Source organism: Calliopsis andreniformis, chromosome 4 (assembly GCF_051401765.1).
Source record: "Calliopsis andreniformis isolate RMS-2024a chromosome 4, iyCalAndr_principal, whole genome shotgun sequence".
Classification (NCBI taxonomy): domain Eukaryota; kingdom Metazoa; phylum Arthropoda; class Insecta; order Hymenoptera; family Andrenidae; genus Calliopsis; species Calliopsis andreniformis.
In genome coordinates, this window is record NC_135065.1 from 8,236,922 (window position 1) to 8,256,790 (window position 19,869).

Genomic DNA, 19,869 nt, shown 5'->3' on the forward strand with positions numbered 1-19,869 from the left:
GAATTGTCAGAGACCACACAGAAGTGATCAATGTCCTTTCATTCCATATCGATTTTCTGCTCTCAATTGCACTGACGAATCCTTTCTGTACTTATTTATAACGTTCCCTTTGAATGCTTCAAGTTCAAGCTTCTGGATTCAGGGGTAGTCCACCCCTAGATACCCAAGAGTTCCTCTTTAATTTTGCCAAGCTCCCAGGGGATCGTAATGCTTGGAATCAAACTGCTTTATTCCTTCACGAAGCTCCTTATCATTATCCTCAGCATCTTTGATAACAAGGCCGCGGAATTTTATTTATTATCAATTCAGAAGGAAGAAACTATTATCGAAAAAATAGAAAAAAAGATTGACAAAGGTATATGTAGAAAGAAGACAGAAAATTGACCCAAAATTACGATTAATGTATTTGTCGGTAAAAAAATGACATTCAAATTCCGTGAGATGTCTCGAAGTTCATTGAACTCTGTCTCCTGAAAAGAAGGACAAGGAGGAAAAGCAAGACGAATTGCATAAGAGGAACTGCAAATCCTCAAGCGAAAGAGGAAGCTCGAGAGAGCGCGTTGTAACGAGAGCCACACCTTTGTCGTTCGACGCGACGGATAGGAACGAGCCACCATCGACCGTTCGCGATTCTGCACGTAGTGCACAGAGGACTTTCCTCGGTGAAACGTGTTCACGTGCATTCGATAATTCGGGGGAACGAGCGAATTAGAATTCCCTCTCGTAGGCTCTGTGTCTCCGTTTCAGTCGGCGTGCAGCGACTTAGAAAGACGTAAGAACGCTTGCTATGAAACCCTCTAAAAGAGGCCATTCAAAAGAACAATGTTTTAGCTCCTTTTATTATCGCAGGAAGTTCCATATCTTTTGGACTTATTGTGAAGAATTTTCTAATTTCACTTCGTGAGGAGGTGTATAAGTACTTTCAAAGAGTACTGTTAAATAATTTACTGTAAATTAGAATTATTCAATTTTAAAAATTTGTTTGGATATCAAATATGAAATAAAAAGAAATCGAAAATTAGAAAATTAAATAATTACTGGAAGCTTTGAAGAATTCGGTTCTATTATATTATTCTAAAATCTGAAATGGTTTACAATTTCACCCCAATTAGGTATTAATAAGCACTTAAAAAGGTATAAAATAGCACCATACTCGATGAATCTGAAGTCCCTCTAAATCATCCCTTATTTCAACTCAACATGAAAACAGATTTCTTAAAATCAGAAAGAAGGGGTGTAGCCCCAAAAATCCCAATTACTCATCCACCTTATAAAGATCGATTTACCGATCACGATCACGAAAATCCCTAAGGGGCGCGTTGTCAGATGGTAATAATAGACGCAAAGTGGGCTGAATGTTACGAAACGGAAATGCGCGTCGACGCCGCGGGCTTTTGCTTACATTACTGTTTAATGCGTAAACGGGGCCAGGCTGTGGCTCCAGAGAACACAGTGACGATCTTCCCTCGGATGATGGTCCGACTAAATCGTCGATATTTTTCGTGGATTTCAGTACCAGGCGAGGCTCAGGCTTCCGGACACGTTCTCGCACTCCCAGAAGATGCAGTGCGTGGATCATATCATCGAGGTCCTCGACCTCGCCGCTTGCCAAGACACCAGTGAGTATAGATCAGAATGGTCGATCTATGGATCGTGCTCAACCCTCTGTTCCTTTTACTCCAATGTCATTTTCCTATTACCTTGCAGTTTTCTTTTTAAAGAAAAATTTTCCATTTTAAATTTGTGGTATGTGAGATGGCTGGAAAGTAATTTTATTGACGAATTAGGAGTTTCAATTTAGAGAAACTTGGTGATATAATTTCAATCAATTTTTTGAAAGTGGCTTCCTAGAGAAGATTGATTTATAATGAGGTGACTTTTGGGTCACGCTAGATTTCTTTTTCCACCACTTCGATATCGATATTAAAGTCTGTATAATTAGAGTGTAAAAGTGGTTAAATTTATAGCTTCTTAACTCCTAAAGTCTTCAGTTCTGTTTATAGATCAGTTTGTGTACTCTTTATTAGTCTAAAAGTGTTTGAAAACTCCGTAGAATTGTTTCCTCTGTTTGCTCGCGTGTTTCTTAAACAGAGACAGTTGTAATCGAGTAACCGAAGGCATCAGTCATTTACGATTTTCCGTTCCCATTTCCCCGAGGATCAAAGATCCCAGCTCGAAGATCAGTACACAAAATTGTCCCACTTTCTTCGACGACGCCGCGTAAATCCACCGTAATTTATTTATGCACGCGAACGAGAGCCTCTGTAACAATTTACGATCTCTAACAACGAGGAACGATCCCTACTTTCCCAATACCTACGTCATTTTGACATTCCCACCAGCGGAAATCGGTCACTGACGAAAGTGGTGATAGTTGTCTATTCTGCCTAGTAAAAAGTCAGAATCGTAGGTGATCCTGCACTTTATTACTACTTATAGTTTTACTGTCTTTTTGCCAACAGTTATTGGGGATTACACGAAACGAGGACTCTCAGGCGGTGAGAAGAAGAGAACAAGCATAGCCTGCGAGCTTCTTACGAATCCGTCGCTCATGTTGCTCGACGTAAGTTTCTACACGAATCACTAAACACTGTTATTTCTAACACTCTAAGCAAACTGAATAATATGAAAGTAAAGGAGAGAAGGTCCATCAGTCTCATATTAAAGACTCCTAGAAATATAATATTATATGAGATTGAATTTTTGTATTTTACCAACCTGAGTATCTGGCCTCGCAGGAAATAGCTACCTAGATTTTTCTCTAGATCAGCTCTGTTAACTTTCGTGCAGATTTCCATTTCCCTCTCAGTTATCGTTTCCTTCGACTAAAATGGGGTTTGACTCGTCTGTTGTTCTCCAGGAACCAACCAGCGGGCTGGACTCGCACTCAGCACAGGCGTTGATTTCACGGCTGAAGAAATACGCGGAGCAGGAGGGCAAGAGTATCGTGATAACGGTGCATCAGCCCAGCTCCAGGATGTTCCACAGCTTCAACAAGCTTCTTTTATTGAGCCGGGGTCAGGTGGCTTACTATGGTTCCACGACGAATATCGGCAGGTTTTTCTCTACGATAGGGCTCACGTTACTGCCGCACTATAACCCTGCTGACTTCATACGTAAGTAACTAAAAGAGCATCAGAATATTAGCCTACTCCTTACATCCAGGTTCAGAAAGAACCAGTGACTTCAGACAATTCAATTCTTGCGATAGTCTTGTTCAAAATATTTCATTTTTTATTCTGCATCTGGAATGAGACAATTGGAAAGTCTTAAAGTGTAGAGACTCTTTTGAAAGCGCACTGTGGAGTGCTAATTTTCTTTTGAGAATCAGATTCATTAGTACACTGTTATGTTAAGGTAAAGGACCCAGTAACCAACTATATTCAGGTACTTGGACACTGTCCCTGATTTTATTTTATTTCATTTTAAGCTTAAATTCTAAGGTACCTAATAAAGAAAAATAAAAGAAGTATGATATAGTATCTTAAGCATCCAGATATTGGATCATTTACCTTACTCATCTCAGTAACTAAAAAATCAGAGCAAACGAAATTCACAAAATAATCAATTTATCAAGCTTCAAGAATGTGAAACCATCACACATCTAAAATCCAACTTTTCAATACCAACGTTTCACTATTTCACCGCAAGTGCCCTTTTAATATCACATTATCAAGCCCCACTAAAATAATCAACCACGCCCGCATTCTACCTCTCATCTCCCCCAAAATTGTCAGATTGCAATGCCACAAAATGCAAATAATCCTCAGCGCGGGATTAGCGATGAATGTAAAAAGAGCTCGACCAGATTGAAACATTTGACGAGAGCCTATCAACGATGGTAGACTTCATAGGCGGAAACTGGACGCTGGATTGTTTCAGTGGAGCAAATAAAGGGGCCAGAGGAGGTCCGGGACCGCATCGTGGCCGCTGCGAGGAACGTAAGACAGGGACCTGAATGCCCGCCGGAACTTCGTCCGGAATATAATCCCAGCCAACATCCGCTCTGCGACCACCTCATCCATTATCACGAGCACCACATCAGCCACAACGGTACGATATAACATGTAATCGGTTCTCGTCACATTCGCTGCACACTTAGAGCCTCCAAGACCGCATTAGTGTCGATTGCGGTTCCGGTTCGACCCGCTTGATACTCGAAGATCGAGTGTCGACTCGAATCGCCGGGACACAGTTTGCATGTAGGTTGGTGGGTCTGTGGGACGAAGGGACTTTTGGTATAGTGGAGGATTAATAGAGACACTAAGTCTAAATTAGGTGATTTGGAATCGGGGAGAAACTTGGCAGAATGGAACTCTAGATTTTAGTGTTTTAAAAGTGGTACAAAAGTGGTTTTGAATTTTATTTGGGATGTTGGTTAGGTAGATGGTAGGTCTGTTCTTCAGAGCTAGACTAACTTGAGTTGATTTTTATCAGAATTTAGATTTTTAAGATCTTGTTGCTTTCTTTTCATTTTATTGGGATAATGGGAAGGTAGTTTAGTTACGTTATAGGTGAAGGAAATTTAGTAGTATAAACTACTTCAAGTATTAAAACACTTGGGTCACGTTGGCTCTCAGGTTCAGAGTTTATGAGTTACTTTCAAGAACACGAAATTATGGAGCTAGTAAATAGGACCTCGATTAACCAGATCAAGATTAAATTTAACACTGAAGTAGGTATACTTTTCGTAGCAAAATTTTTTATTTCCCTTAGACTACTGCTCGTTTAGTTCACTTCTTAAAACTTGAAACTACTGTACTTCTATGTATAATGTATTATGCAAAGTAATCTAAGTAACACAAAACCTGGATAACTGAGGTCCAATTAATCAAGGTTCTATTATAGTCTACAAACTTGGTACTTCATTTAGTCTATAGAGTTTTAAAACTTCCTTCCAGCGATGGATTTCGGGGTAAATAATGAAACAATAATAATTGGACACTCCCTACAGCCCTTAATTTCTCAATACTTTACAGTGAAAGAAGACGAAGGTCGTACGCTGTGGTTAGACACCCAAAGCCATGCCAGTAGCAGTGCCAGTTCCGCGGACGACGACTACGCCTGGCAGTGGCCCACCAGTTTCTGGTCTCAATTCAAAGTGAGTGCCACCCCTTTAAACATTTATCAATAACAGAACCCAAATCTCAGAAATCTCCACACAACAGAAAAAAAATTCTTCCATAAAAAAGGACCTTAAATCAACCCCCTTTTTCATAAATACAAACCTAAAGAAGCACCTAATTTTCGGTTCACGATCCCTAAAAATGCAACAAAAGAGATTCTGTCCATAAGTCTTTACAACTTCTCGAGCAACCCCCGCAAGAAAGACTATCAGAGTCTTTATCCCAGATGTTGACTCTGGGGTGATCCCCAGCCTCGAGATGATGAACGCTCCGAAAATATTTGCCCGACCAGCGCGCACGCACGCGTTGTTGGTACAGTATCGCGAGTTGTTAGCGTTTCTGTCGACGTTGTCTACTCTCCAAGCACGGATCCAATCGAAAAAATACGTGACCGTGCGCCACGCAATGCTGCCAATCGCTGGTCTCGCTTTTCAGAAGGCTCTGTAACGGGGAAGTAGCGTGCCATTGGGGGACGAAACGAGTCGGTCTCGGTCCCGTTATTTCTCGGGAAAAAGTGACGTCAGTTTGGCAGCCGAGGACCAAGTCGACCAGGCGAAATTAATAAACCGCAGGCCGCGGCTCGAAAATATCTCAGAAGCACAGATCCCTTGGCGATAAAAGAAACTCCCTTCGCGGGACAGTAGAGGTAGCTCATAAGGAAGGGCCAGACTCGTGGGTCCTTTGAATTCTTTTTTCAAATTTTACAGAGAGCTTCTTTTGACGAAAACATTCGACACGTATTTTGCCAAAAGGATCACAGCCTCGCCGTTTTTGGAAAATATTGTTTTAGAGAATACTATATCCTGAAGTATTATAAACTGTGGTCAGGGGTTTCGATCCACCCTGGAGATATTCAGTTTGTTTTCGTGTCACTATTTTTTACTGTCGATTATATTTTCAACATATGCACGTGAATGCACTGGGGACCATAATCGTAAACTTCTACGTCGATAGACTCACGATACTTATACTCGTAAATAGACGAAATATATTAAAGAATATTCTAAAGGATAGGAATTTGTTAAAAAAATAAAATTGTGTATTCTGTTTCATGTTATTTATTGTATTTAATAAGTACACGCTACATTCTTGAGGATGATACTTATCATAAAAACAGGAAAGACATTTGTTCTACATTACGAACATTTTTCAAAGGCTTCTACTTCACAAACACATCGACTTTAAAGTAGGTACTTTTTCACAGAAACATACTTCCTGTACGTTTAAGAATATGTTGCACTTTACCTATCCCATTACGCAGCATCGACAAAAAATTTGTATGTTCTACAATGCTTCAGGCTATAGAATTTTTTTGAAACAATATTTTCCAAAAATGGTGGAGTTTTGATTTTTTTTCGTAAAATACGTGTCCAATATTTTTCTCAAAAGTAGCTCTGTATAAAATTTCAAAAATATCGGTGACCCACATGTCTGGTCCTCCCCCTGTCAGCCCTCTGACAGCGTCGCTATGGAAATCACGTGGAACAAATCGGTCAGCGTGTCGTATTTTTTCACGAGAGGGACCAAGGTATTAGAAACTCCGAAGGAGAGATCGAAGAGTTCGATTGCGCGGGATTAATAGAGCATGCGAGCAGTAATAGGAAAATTTAGATGAGTGGTCTAGTATGCGAGAAATAATACGAGGGAAATGGAAATGACATCAATATTCAAGTTTAATGTTCGCATTAAATTCGTATTAGTCCTGCGACGTTTATCTGAGACGTAACGCATTCCAGGGAACTTTCAAGGCGGACCCGCTGGCATTTGTTCCGTCTGAGGTGTTACGCCGCGCTCGAGCTCTCGCCTCGATCCCGTAATTTCCGTAACGTGCCGACCAATTTCCCTGCCAGTTGAAAATTTGATTAAGCAATTTCCCCTCTGCCGCCGGTAGAACGAGCTAATCCAGGTGCATTAAAAATTCAATGTATTAAAAATGAAAAACGATGGCGCTTCGAGATAAACCCTCGATCCCTTCCCCTTAGGTTTACGAGTCAGTTTCATTTTGGGTGGTTTTACTCTATCGTCAGTATTTCAGAGGATTCAGTAGGAGGTGTACAGTATTTCCTTGATATAGGCTCACTGGTCACTGGCGATTTTACAACGCGAGACACGTTTACTAAGTTAATTCATGCTCAGTGTTCCATTTTGGTTTTGTGAAACATTTTAAGTGGCGGTACAGAGGCAAATACAACTCCACTACTGTAAATAATTTCATATGCTAACGTGTATAAAAGCGAGACTATAACGAGGAAATACTGTAGTTGGATTAGGAATATAAAGAGAATGAAATAAAGTAGATTATAATTGGATTAGAAATAAAAAGGATAAAAGGTATAGAAATGTAAAATTGTCATTTTTGGGGTACTAGATAAGTGAAGAGATAGGAAAATATTGGAAGATGAGAGCTTCATATAGGATCACGATTTTTTATTATTTTCTGTTTATATTAAATAGAACTCTACTAGATGCCCCAATTTCTAGCCAAACTCCTAGGTTAATACCCACCATCCCTTTCTCAGAAAAAACTATATTTCACCCATCTGCAGCAACAGCGACACAGAAAAGAGAGGATCGCCGCAGTACGAACTTATGCATGAACCCAATAAATTCATTGCGTCGCTTGACCGCGTCAACCAGCTTCAAACATACTCCAACCTCGTCCATCGAAGTCTGTGGTCCACGTTTCACCGCTGCGGTACTGCGAAAGTTCCCAGCGCACAGGCGTGCCCAAAGCCAATATGCCCGATTCAATGAAACTCGGTTGTTTAACAGCGCAAACCGCTTCAAACATATTTCAAACTCCGCCATTCCACGAAAATTCCCCTCTTGCGGTTCGCTTTACTGCCCCCATTGGCGGTTCAATTTCGCAGGGCGCAAGCTCTGCCCTAGAAACAGGCGATCTCGAAAAGGGGGTGGGGGTGCGCAAAACAGGGTCCCCCGAATCAAAGAAAGAGAAGCTCGCGTACCGCGGCGTGGAGGAAGATCGACAGCGAGCAGAAAGGAGAACTAGGTCGCGTTTACACGATTCGCCATATCCGGATAATTACCGCGACCAGTATGTCTGTCCGTGACGCCGCGCTTTGTACGAATGCACCTCGCCACTTGCATCACTTTTACCCGACGGAACTGTTCTTCTTCGTTTAGCCGCGTTTCAGCGCGATCGACGCGGAGAGTGTTTCACGGTTTACGTAGCGCCGTGACTCATACAGTGACGTGAACCTCCACGAAAATCACGTAGAGGCGATCGTTGCTGGGGATTCTGAATGTTGGCGGACCTCCTGCCTGTGAGGGGAATTTAGTGGTAGTGGAGCGAATGTTTGGGCAGGATTAGGTATGTATGCGTTGAGATTGATGGGGCAGTGGGATTGGATACTGAGAATGAATAGAGTCGTAAACATGTTTTGATGGAGTTAGGGTGGAGTTGCTGCTACAGGAATTTTGGATGAGCGGTGTTGAAGACCTCGTAAGAGAAATGACTTGTCAGAGATTTTCTTTTTTTTAAATTGAGACACATTGCAGTGATGTGGAACGAGATTTAGTATACAGTGGAGCCTATTTCATCTCACATACGCAATATGTGTGTTATGATGAATATTTTGTTCAAAAGGACATTAATCGATTGGATAAGAACTGAAAATACTATAGTACTTTTTTTCTGTCTTAGAGAAAGACAAAATTTGACAAGGATCGTTTGCCTAACAAATTCTTCAATTCATAAATTGTTTAATTGATTCTATGCTGAATGGAGTGCAATTTCTCGATTATTTCAAGGTAGAACATTTCTTAGTCAAAATTCAGCCATTGCAATTCTACTTAAAACTGAGTGTACCAATCAGGTAAACCTAATTCAGTCAATATTACCTGAATCATTACTACTAGCTAGCCTCTACAAGTCACTAAAATTGTCATAGATTATGCTAAGAGACACAGACATTTTTTTTAAAACCGAAACATGGTCAGAATGGGAAGCTTAGTAAGAAGTCATTGGATCACGTTCGTCGCGGCGATTGAGTAATTAACGATGTCAAGTTCCTCTTCGTTCTTCACGGTTAAATGGCCTGCGTATATAGTTGTAATTTAAAGAGGCCTTCGGAACCAGCATTGTGAAACTTTGCGTTCTACTTCCTCACGGCCGCTGATATAATTGAACTGCACCGAAGAGGTGTAGCGAACAGCAACCTTGCAACTGTGACATTGTCGCGCCCCACAGGGGCAGCGTTCATTTCATTATGAGCATGCAATTAGCCACGAACGTGTATCTCGCCGCGAGCTCGCTTCTCCTTCAATTGGACTTTCACGGCGTATTATTAATTCCTGTAACGAGTCGCCAGGAATCTTAATTGATCCTCGCGCCCGTGACAACTTTCTTTGGCCCAGAGTACGCGCTTGGCAAATTCTACTCAAGTGTCTTCGAAACACTTTGAGATTGGAGATGGCAATAAATATTTAAATACTATATTTGAGACCTTTTCAAAATTCCTGATCGAAGTCTGCAGATATCTAACTTTTTCAGTATGAGTAACTTAAGTATATAGAACATTATATTAAAAATTAGTAGGATCTAAAATTGATCAGGTAAATGAAAGTAATTGAGAGTCTTACCATTTCTCTATAAAAAGTGTATATATTTTCTATTAGTCTTTTTCGAAGCAAAGTTTTTTGGGACTGTGAAAACCCTTTCTTTACCACTTTTTGACAATAGGAGTCTGAATAAGCCCTTAACTCTAGGACTTCAGTGTTGCACATATGCAACTCCACTAAAGAGGAATATTCTATTCTTTAGTTTTTAGTAGCATACGTATTAGTAGTATTAATTTTCAATAGTGTAATAGTAAGAGCATCCTTCTCAGATACTTTATTTAATATACAAGCCCTTGAAAAAAGAACACCTACACAACCTGCAACTTCTCCAACCCATTTTCCAAAGACTCATTTGTATATAAATTTGTCTGATTTGCTGATTCCAGGTATTATCACAACGAAACTTTCAAGAGGCACGACCACGGATGCTGTCGCGTCTGAACTGGCTGCAAACGATAGCCCTCGGCCTGCTCGCTGGCCTGCTCTGGCTGAGGCTTCCCAGAACGGAGGCTGCTCTCCACGACATCCAGGGCTGGATGTTCTTTAGCACCACGTATTGGATGCTGTTCGCCCACTTTGGTGCACTCTCCAGTTGTAAGTACTCTGTCCCCTTGCAATCCCTCGGACATCCTCTGTCGTTCAATCTTGACCACTCAACGTGTCGAAGAATGGCTCGAATCCACTTAACACGTTGACTGTAGCAAAGGGGGGCTTAAAACACTCGCAACAAACAAGGCTTGGCATTCATCAGTGTTCAGTCAGCACTAGCTTTGTTGGTTACAATATAAAATAATAAGTGCGTTATTAAATTCTAAAGTGTTCGTACACCTTTCTGAGACTTAAAAAGAGTCTGCAGGCTTAGAAATAGGAAAAGTGAAATAGGAACCTTATTCCTGTGTTAATGAAGTCTTTTCAAAGATTGATGAAACTAGAACAAGAATTAAGATAGAATCATAGTGTATAGAGTTCAATTTGAGAGGCTCAAACTTTGAGAACCTAGTTAATTGAATGCTCAAAGATTGTCTCCTATCGATAACTCATTTGCCATTGGGTGGGTGGTGGCAAGGAGGAAAGCCTCCACAGAAGGTTGGCGCGAAAAGTTCTCAGGTAGTCCTATCGCGTCATTGCGCAACAACGTAGGAGCAGATGAGAGTAGATTGGTTAATCGAGCCACGACCGACGTGACGCGCTCAATCGGCCATTCAGTAAGGCACGTTTTTTTTTATTGTAAAGATTTGCAAAGGACCGGAGAAGAACGGTCAATCAAGAGGCGCGCGTCAGTATGTAGGTCACGGCGTGACCTACTGGCGAGCTGACGCTGCTCGCGCGCGCGCGGGTGCGATCCATCGCATTTGAGGCCCTTTTGTTGACCAGGGACTCCGCGTAAAACGAGCGTGATAAATTTCAGACGAGGAATCAGACTATAAAATGACTCTAGAAAGACAAATTAGATGTTCCATTTGTTGATCCAGTGGTGGAAGCTTTCCTTTTCTCTATGAACGAGGAGAGCTAAATTCGAGGAGTTTAGGGATCGTGAGAAGGGAGGTTTGAAGTAGAGATTATTTAAAACAGAAATTAAATTTTGTCTTGGTTTGATTCAATTTTATATTAAACTTGGGTTCCTTATTGTCAGTACACTAAAATGGTGTCACTCAGAGATCTATATAAAGAGCTTCTAGTTTTCAAATCTTCAGATCCTTAAATTTCCAAGACATATTCAAACTCAAATCATCAGTTCTCTGGACAAAAGAAAAATCAGTAAAAAATGAGCTGAACTTAAGGAGCTTCCTCGCTGGGCCACAGGAGCCTATAACATAACTCTTCTTCACACTCCGTCTCCACATCTCCAAACTCTAAAGTCTACCTCCTACCTCCATAAAAGAAACAAAGTGAAATATAAACAGAGCTCCAAATAGAGGACGCAATCCACAGCGCACGACAGGAAAGAAAAATCGGGTTATCGCCATAAAGAAAGTTTGAAAATTAGCAGATCTTATGTCGTGACGACCTCATTGAACAACGAACGCGTTTTCCAAGAAGAAGGCGCAATAAAAAGGGCCAGGTCGTCGAGCACGAAGGGCGCAGCATCGATAGATAACCGAGGCTCAGGTCGGGCAAAGGTGACAAATCGTCGGGAACAAAGGGCAGTAAAGGATAAAACGGAAAAGTTAATAGGCTATTCCCACCGACTATTTTAGGAGGCGCATAACTTAGGCATAGCCACGGCCTAGTCGCGGCTACTCCGTGCAGCCCTGCCGTTTTACAATCGTCGTCACTTATCCCCGCAGAAAGCGAAACGGCCTGGCGAGACGCTAAAAGCGACCGAGGGAAAAGAACAGCCAGCTGTAAAACCGATTTTAGCATCGTCTTCGATTCTTCTCTGTCTTCCTTTCTTTCTATTTCTTCATCCCCTTCCTGGCTTTTCGCCTCGCCTGACGCGCTACCTTATTGTCAAATTCTCATTTTTGAGCCTCTGCTTCTCTTTAATTCGCTGCTCTCACTCTGGCAACCACGACAAAAATAGTTTTATATTAGTGGCGATAATTAACATTGGATAATTAGTTCCAAGAGTCTCGAGCAGTGGAAATTAAGGAAAAAGAAATAAACTCAGCGAGATGAAATAAGAATATTTATTAAACTCATTTTCAAAAAAATTTTAACTAAAATACACTGTCGCTAGATTTACATGAAGGTATATGGAAATATAAATATGTCTGACTTGAGACTTATTCTACTGTCGAGGTCCATTAGCCACATAAGTAGAATGAGTATTCAAGCCAGACACATTTCAGGCTTATTTTAGGCATTTTCTGGATAATTAATAATTCTGTTTTTTTTATTTTGGAGTATGGAATTACTCTAAAATTTCTGATACCTGTCGAGTATCGTATATACTAACATGAGAGATATTTCTGTTTCAGTTCCTCCTGAACGCGAGGTTATCAACAAGGAGCGGTTGTCAGGATCGTATCGGCTCTCGGCCTATTACCTGGCGAAGATGGTCGGCGAGCTGCCACTTACGATTACACTGCCCGCGGTCTACCATATCATTAGTTACCCGATGTTGGGCTTCCATAGTTCGGCAGTTTTCGTCACTCTGCTGGCGTTCCTGTTACTCAACACCATCGTTGCTCAGGTATGTCATACTTCGCCTGTCATTACTAGCTTTTCTATTTAATCTTCAACAACCCTGTAGAACATTTCCTTATTTTAAAAATTCTCTGAATTTTTAACTAAACTACTTGCAAATTATTCAAGCTTATTTAAATACCAGTCACATTAAAAGGCTCCGTGATCTGTCAAGAAATTCACTCGCTAACTCAACTCTCCCTTCGTCTCGAAAATGATTTTATGCTGCAGCATTTCCCAACATTACCATATCTGAATCATATTACGAACACATCATACTTGCAGCAGGTTTCCCAAGACACAGCAAGAAATTTTCTTTTATGTCATTGCTCCTATGCGAAGGAAGTCGTAAAGATTTCACGGTCCGCTTGTAGTTTCACGCGAATCCAGTGTCCTGGATCCAATCGAGCGCAACCCGATCGGCTGTTTGTAGCCTTAAGTTGGAGCAGCGAAATGGAATCGCTGGATCTGACATCGACAGTTATTAGCGTTTAATTACGTGACAGACTTCAACACAGCGAAACGGAATATGTAATAATAAGCTGACAGCTTACGAGCAACGCCCACACAGGGGAACTCGTCGTATGAGGATCAAGAGAGATCGGTTTCTCTCGTGTTTCGCTGTTCACCGGGAAATTGAAAACGATCGGGCGGAAGTAGCGCGTTACGAGCGAATCGTGAAATGGAAACAGGAGCTGTATCAGGTATACTGTGTTCTTACTGAGCGAAATTGCATCGATAGATGGATAGAGTAGATCGACAGTATTAGTAATTAATTAAAGATACTACCTGTTTGAAAAAGCGTGAATTATTAGAAAATTGATTAGGAAAGCTACTAGGAAGACTACTAATGAAGCTATTAGGAAATCCAGTGAAAATGCTATTTAATATTGGCATAAATAATACAAGTAGTAAGTAGTTATTTTATAAAACCTTTTCCTGTCAGTTTATGAGATTATAAGAACTAGGTTCCCTGTCAACACACATAATTTATCCTTTTCATCACCTTTTTTGTATTTTTTCTTCCATTGAATAATTTATATCTGCACGCATTAGTTTTCATTATGATCTATTAAGGAAGTTATATTCAAAGCTTTCTCAAATATCTCCACTTGAAAGGTAGGAAGAAATAGTACTTGTCTTATTAGAATATGACAAGAAAGGAAACTTTCAAGAAATTCGAGCAATACAATTTCCCAATTTTGTCAATTAAGTGGACAGCAGAGACTCAATAACTGCATTGTGAAACGCAAGAGTTATTCATTTCCGTCAATAGGTAGGCGGTTTCGAAAGTAAATCGCGACCGCCTTTCATGCTACGATGACTTAGTATTGACCGTAGGTGGACAGTGTCGAGGATTGGGGAGGAGGAAGGAACAGGAAAGGAAACCGCGAAATTCTTGATGTCTGTGTTTCACGTTGGGAAAAAGAATTCGCTGACGATTGCGTCAGAGCTGCGTTGCACAAGCTGCGACAGTGTCGTTGCTGCTGCACCAGAATCGCCACAATGCAATTTCCCACTGTTAAATGTTCTGAAACATGCCTGTATCTCACTTGCAGCATAGTCTACTGGCGTTGCTATGTCTAACTTTGGAGTTATTCTACTGACTTCGATGTGTCTGACTTTGAACTTATTCTACTTATTTCCTTGGGACTTGTTCTACTGATTTCCTTATGTTTCTCTTGGGGCTTCTTCTACTGACTTCACTATGTCTAATTTTGGACATATTCTACTGACTTTGATGTGTCTGACTTTAGGCTTATTCTACTGATTTCCTTATGTTTCTCTTGAGGCTTGTTCTACTGACTTCACTATGTCTAATTGTGGACATATTCTACTGACTTTGATGTGTCTGACTTTGAACTTATTCTACTTATTTCCTTGGGACTTGTTCTACTGATTTCCTTATGTTTCTCTTGGGGCTTGTTCTACTGACTTCACTATGTCTAATTTTGGACATATTCTACTGATTTTGATGTGTCTGACTTTAGGCTTATTCTACTGATTTCCTTACGTTTCTCTTGAGGCTTGTTCTACTGACTTCACTATGCCTGAGTATGGCTTATTCTACTGACTTCACTGTATCTGACTTAACTAGTACAGACCAGCAGTAGAACAAGTCCTCAGTCAGACACATTTTACACGAACTTTTGACTCTGTTTTTCTCATCAATTAATAATTCTAAAACGAAGCCCCAAATACAATTTTCGTATTTTTGATTTGACAAGTAGAATCATGTCTTAAAATTCCTGACACCTGTTCTCGAGCACCCTCTATATTACACAGTATTATTCTTACAGAACATTTAAAAAGAAATGCTTAAACTAACCAAATTGGTGTCGTTTGATTACAGAGTGTGGGCTTCTTCGTCGGCGCCTGCTGCTTGGATCTCCAGGTCAGCATAACCGCGTCCGCGCTCTACACGCTCGCTACGCAACTATTAGGCGGCTATTTGGCGACAGCGGTTCCGCCGTGGCTCGCGTGGGCCAGATACGCGAGCATGGTGCACTACGCCTATCAGAACATGCAAATCCTGGAATTCGGCGTCGGCGAGCCGATCACGTAAGTGCCCGCCTCAAGTATCAATCTTTTCGCGTGCGTTCTTTGCCTGCCGTGTCCGCTAATCTCGAGTAAAGTTTAAGAGATTTCTTTGATTCTGGAATGTCTAGAGAAGTTTCAAGGTCCTGGCTTTTAATTTCTACAGACATGGAGTTATTTTTGTGTTTTTATTTTATCAGTAGATAAGCGTTTATCAAGAGTAGAAAGTGCATATCAGCAGTAGTTGAACGTGGATTCTTTGGAGAATATTATTTTTATTTTGAATTAATAATAGAGAAATTGAAGGGAAACATTTTGGGAAATTTTGCTTCCTTGAACTCAGGTAGTTGGGATTTTCTAGTTACTTTGTAATGCAAGCTTCACCTATTCGTAATTGAAACTTGATTCTCTGAAGAGATTATGCAAATGGAATAAGAATACCAGGACCTCCAACATTTCTAACCAAGCAGAACTAATTGCAGACAAGGGACGTCGCATTTAAATAATATACGAACCCCAGCCGCGACATCCCTCATAGATCATTCACTTCCCCGATGCAAGTCGCTTTAACTGTCTTTGACCGCACCGAAGATCGCGAAATTCCCTTAGGGAGTCCCATTGAATTACCCAACAATCCATGGCTGCGCGATAATCGTGTTAGTCAACGTTGATCCCTCTAAATCTCTTCTACATCCAAAAGAAGAGAAAAGTAACAGTGATTGAATAAATAAAAATGAGATTCTATAATGGAATTGGAAAAGGAATCGACTTTGACAATAAAAAAGCTTAAAAAATGTGATTTTTATTATAGTGGTTCTATTTTTTGTGAATTTCTAACAAACTAGTTAATTTTATGAGTTAGAATCTTACTTCCAGAAGATAATCTTTTAGTAACTGGGAGAATTTGACATTTATAGGGAGAACTCAAGACTCAGATTCACTTCCCTTTATTATTTTCATCAAAATATACATTTTCTCAAAATGCAAACCCCAAAATTAATATCTCCAAAATAGAACAATTTTCCTTCAAACAAAAGTATTTAAAATTCATTGCTATCCATCACTATTTCTACCATAATTATTATAAACCACACAAAACCCCCAAAGGAAGTCCTTCCTCATCAAAGCAAATTATAAACCCTGCTTAAAATCGACACCCCCTCCAACCTCAGTCCCAAACCTCTTCAAACCTGTGCAACCCATCTGAACCACAAATCTCTGTTGCATCTACAGATGCTCGCAGCCCAGCAAGTTCGCGGAGTGCAGGAACTCGACGACGATACCAGTGTCCGCGATCCTGGAGAGCCAGGGTGGCGCGAAGGGCTCGGGTCTTCCGCTCTGGGCGAACACAGCCATTCTCCTGGCGTTCCTGGTGATATTCCGCACCCTGGGCTACCTCGTGCTGCGCTACTACCGCGTACCGAAGTGAATCGGCGAGGCCCGCCAGGTGGACCAGCTGCCACTTGGCCGTCGATTTGGCTGCCAATCGAGACATCGAGAGGACCTCTCGCCACGCTAACGGGGACGAGCTTTAACCCTTCGTTTCTTAGAACGACGCAGCTCTGTAGCTCGCAGAACTGAGAACACGGAGACCCGAGCCGCCGAAAGTTTATTTTTCCAGGAGATAGGGTTCGAGTTCGAACCACTTGGCTGGGGGTTGAGGGTGGAGCTGGAGGGCTGGACTTATTCGGTGATCTCGTACCCTCGAACGAACCTAGAAGTTTAGAGGATCTCTAGGATGGTCAGACCTTCGAGGAAATTGATACACTGCGATGAGAGAACGATATTCTCTCTGATCCTTCGTCTGAAGGATGAGTTAAGGGTCAAGGGGATCGCAGTGGATCCTCCACGCTCGCAGCAGGACGCCCTCCAGGCCCATCTGCTCGACCGCCAAACACCAACTATTTTAATTACCGAACGATTAGCGAATATTTTTGTCAATCGTACACGCAGCATACCTCAGATAGTCCAGGGAGGCCACGCTGAAACGAAGGGTTAAAAGGCGAGTGTGGGTCGATCGTGGAGACCCTCTGCCAGCTACCCGCTAGCCTGGCGACGAAACGGACGCGCCTGAGCGCGCCACCGAGAGACTTGGCGAAGACTATTCATAAGATTGTACACTAGAGACTTTATATCACGCTAACGGAGCGCGAGAGAGTACGAGGACGCGGAGCGAACGAGCGAACCGAGCGAATGTGAGGTAAGGGGCGACTGTTGAACTCGTTTGTTTTCATTTCTTGCGGCAAGAAGGGTATAAGTAATAGAGGAGTAACGAAACGAGGGGTGAGAGAGAGCGTGAAACTGTGGGTTCCACCGAAGTGGACCAGAGCGAATGGGTGAGAGCGTGGGAGAGGGTGATAGAGGAGAGCTTCTTTTCTTGGGAGAATCGACGCGGTGTTGCCGCGTGAACCGACTGAATCGACAGAGGAGGACCTAGGGGCGTTTATGAACGTGGGGGCGTACCATTTCTTACGTTTCGGGTGCGTCGAGGAGCTGTTGCAGAACGCGAGGTATCACCTAGGCTTAGGACACGCGTAAGAGCCCAATTATTAATCGTTAACTAGCGACTATCTCCACAGACACACACACGTTTTCTTTTTACCTTTTTATTACCGCGGATGGATTACGATATTGCTACGTTTATTAAGGATATTCGACCTAGCTGGTAAGGTGAACTGCTGCTATTTCATTACGAACTACTACTGTTACACATAGTACTTTTTATTATCGACGAGTGTATGATAGAAGGAGCACACGTGCCGCGAGGGGATGGTGTTTGAGGTGCGCGGAAGGGGGTGTGAACCGCGTCAGCCAATGTCGTGAGCTTGAGGTGAGCGAGTCTTATTATCGTCTATGTGAGATATTCGGGGAGAAAGGGAGGGGAAGTTGCCGAGGGTGCAAGGTGTGATACGAGAAGGAGAGATTCGAGGGACAGAGTCGTTTGAGGAGGATGTCGAGGGAACGGTGAGGCGAGGGGAGAAGTTATAGGGGTTAATTGTTGACCAGAGTCGCAGGCGGGCGTATATCTAAATTAGAAGCTCGACAAGCGCGACCCATCGGGGGGCTCGATAGTCGAACCCGCCGAGTCGACAGGTTTAGAACTTGTTGGTCTCTGACACGTATCTATGTGATGTTTTTTCTATAGATCGATACGTTACGAACGGGGATCCAAACGAACCTTTTCACGAGCGGTGTAATAATTCATTGGCTACCTTGTGTACATAGAAATGATATATATATATATATATATATATATTATATATATACAAATATTATATATATATAACTCTAATAATTATTATCATTATTATTATTATTTTTTAATTATTATTTTTATTAATAATTATCGCATGTACATGTGTAATACGGACTGAACGAGGGAGGCACGCGACATTCTTTTCTTTTCTCGTTTCTTTTTTCTGACACACACAGACACACGCATACACACACACACAAGACACACGCATACACACACACACAAGACACACACGTATTGTAATTATTATCATGATTACCAAACGATTCGTCTGTGACCCGTTGAACGCAGAAGGAATATAGGGAAACAAGATATTATCCTTTCCTCTCCTGAATCACACGTACACACGCGAAAACATGAACATATGTACACGCGCGCGCACAGAGAGGAAAGCCAGTGTTCGTTCTAGTAGGGAATAAATAGTTAAATGGTTGAAGGGTTGCTGCTGATCGGGGTTCGAGATTTTTTACAAAAACCTTTCGTAAGAGTCTCTTAATCAAATTTCGGATTGAAACTGGGATCAAAGTTTTCAAAGAGATCAGAGCATTTAATACCCTCACTCATATCTTTGATCAAGACACATTTCTCCTTATAAACTCTCGAGGATCGGTTCAAGTTCTCTTTCTCATCCCTTAGAATTCAGAAAATTCAAACTTCATAGCACTTGAATAGTCAGTGAAACAAATAATGAAACAGCATAGATAATCAAATGAATTACAATCGAGTAAAAAACTATAATTTTTCCCAGTTTGATCAGCAGCAACCACGAGAGGGACGCTGTCTTGCGCGCTTTTAGTCGGCCAACGGGCAACGTTACGATTCTGTGCGACGAACCGGATGACTCGTCGAGTATCCCCGTGGATCCATTTTCCTCCAGATCGTTATACCTAGAAGCTCGAGGAAACGTCGCGCGTCGAGAACCTTGCATATCCTCGTTGGATCGCGCAACCCCTTTGGCTCCTTTCTCGAAGAGCCGTGGTCCCAAAGGGTGGGAGCACTCTGACGAAATTAGGGTGAAGGGGAAGGGGTGGAACAGGGGTACCGATTGAACGATCCTCGATTTTCCAGAGGACGCGCGACGGGAGTCGTCCGGTACGCGTACAACGCAATATCCACCAAGTGTTCAAGTGGGTTCGGTAGGGACAGGGCGGGGGTGGGTCCAGAAGTTGCATCGCAGTTGTAGGATTTTAGGAGGATTCGCTAAATTAGGGGATGATTGAATGCGGAATGTGGGGACAA

At 41.8% G+C, this 19,869-nt stretch overlaps 1 protein-coding gene across 1 annotated transcript in view; it reads left to right on the forward strand.

The window, feature by feature from the left end:
• Nucleotides 1-16,901, forward strand: part of E23 (ABC transporter G family member E23) — a 150,919-nt gene extending 134,018 nt beyond the window's left edge. The window contains 9 exon segments of the mRNA XM_076376281.1: nt 1,514-1,619; nt 2,463-2,563; nt 2,861-3,116; nt 3,883-4,123; nt 4,849-5,101; nt 10,094-10,301; nt 12,629-12,843; nt 15,190-15,398; nt 16,608-16,901. Of these exon segments, the coding sequence (XP_076232396.1) occupies nt 1,514-1,619; nt 2,463-2,563; nt 2,861-3,116; nt 3,883-4,123; nt 4,849-5,101; nt 10,094-10,301; nt 12,629-12,843; nt 15,190-15,398; nt 16,608-16,803 (1,785 nt within the window). The 3' untranslated portion in view covers nt 16,804-16,901.
• Nucleotides 16,902-19,869: the final 2,968 nt, after the last annotated feature.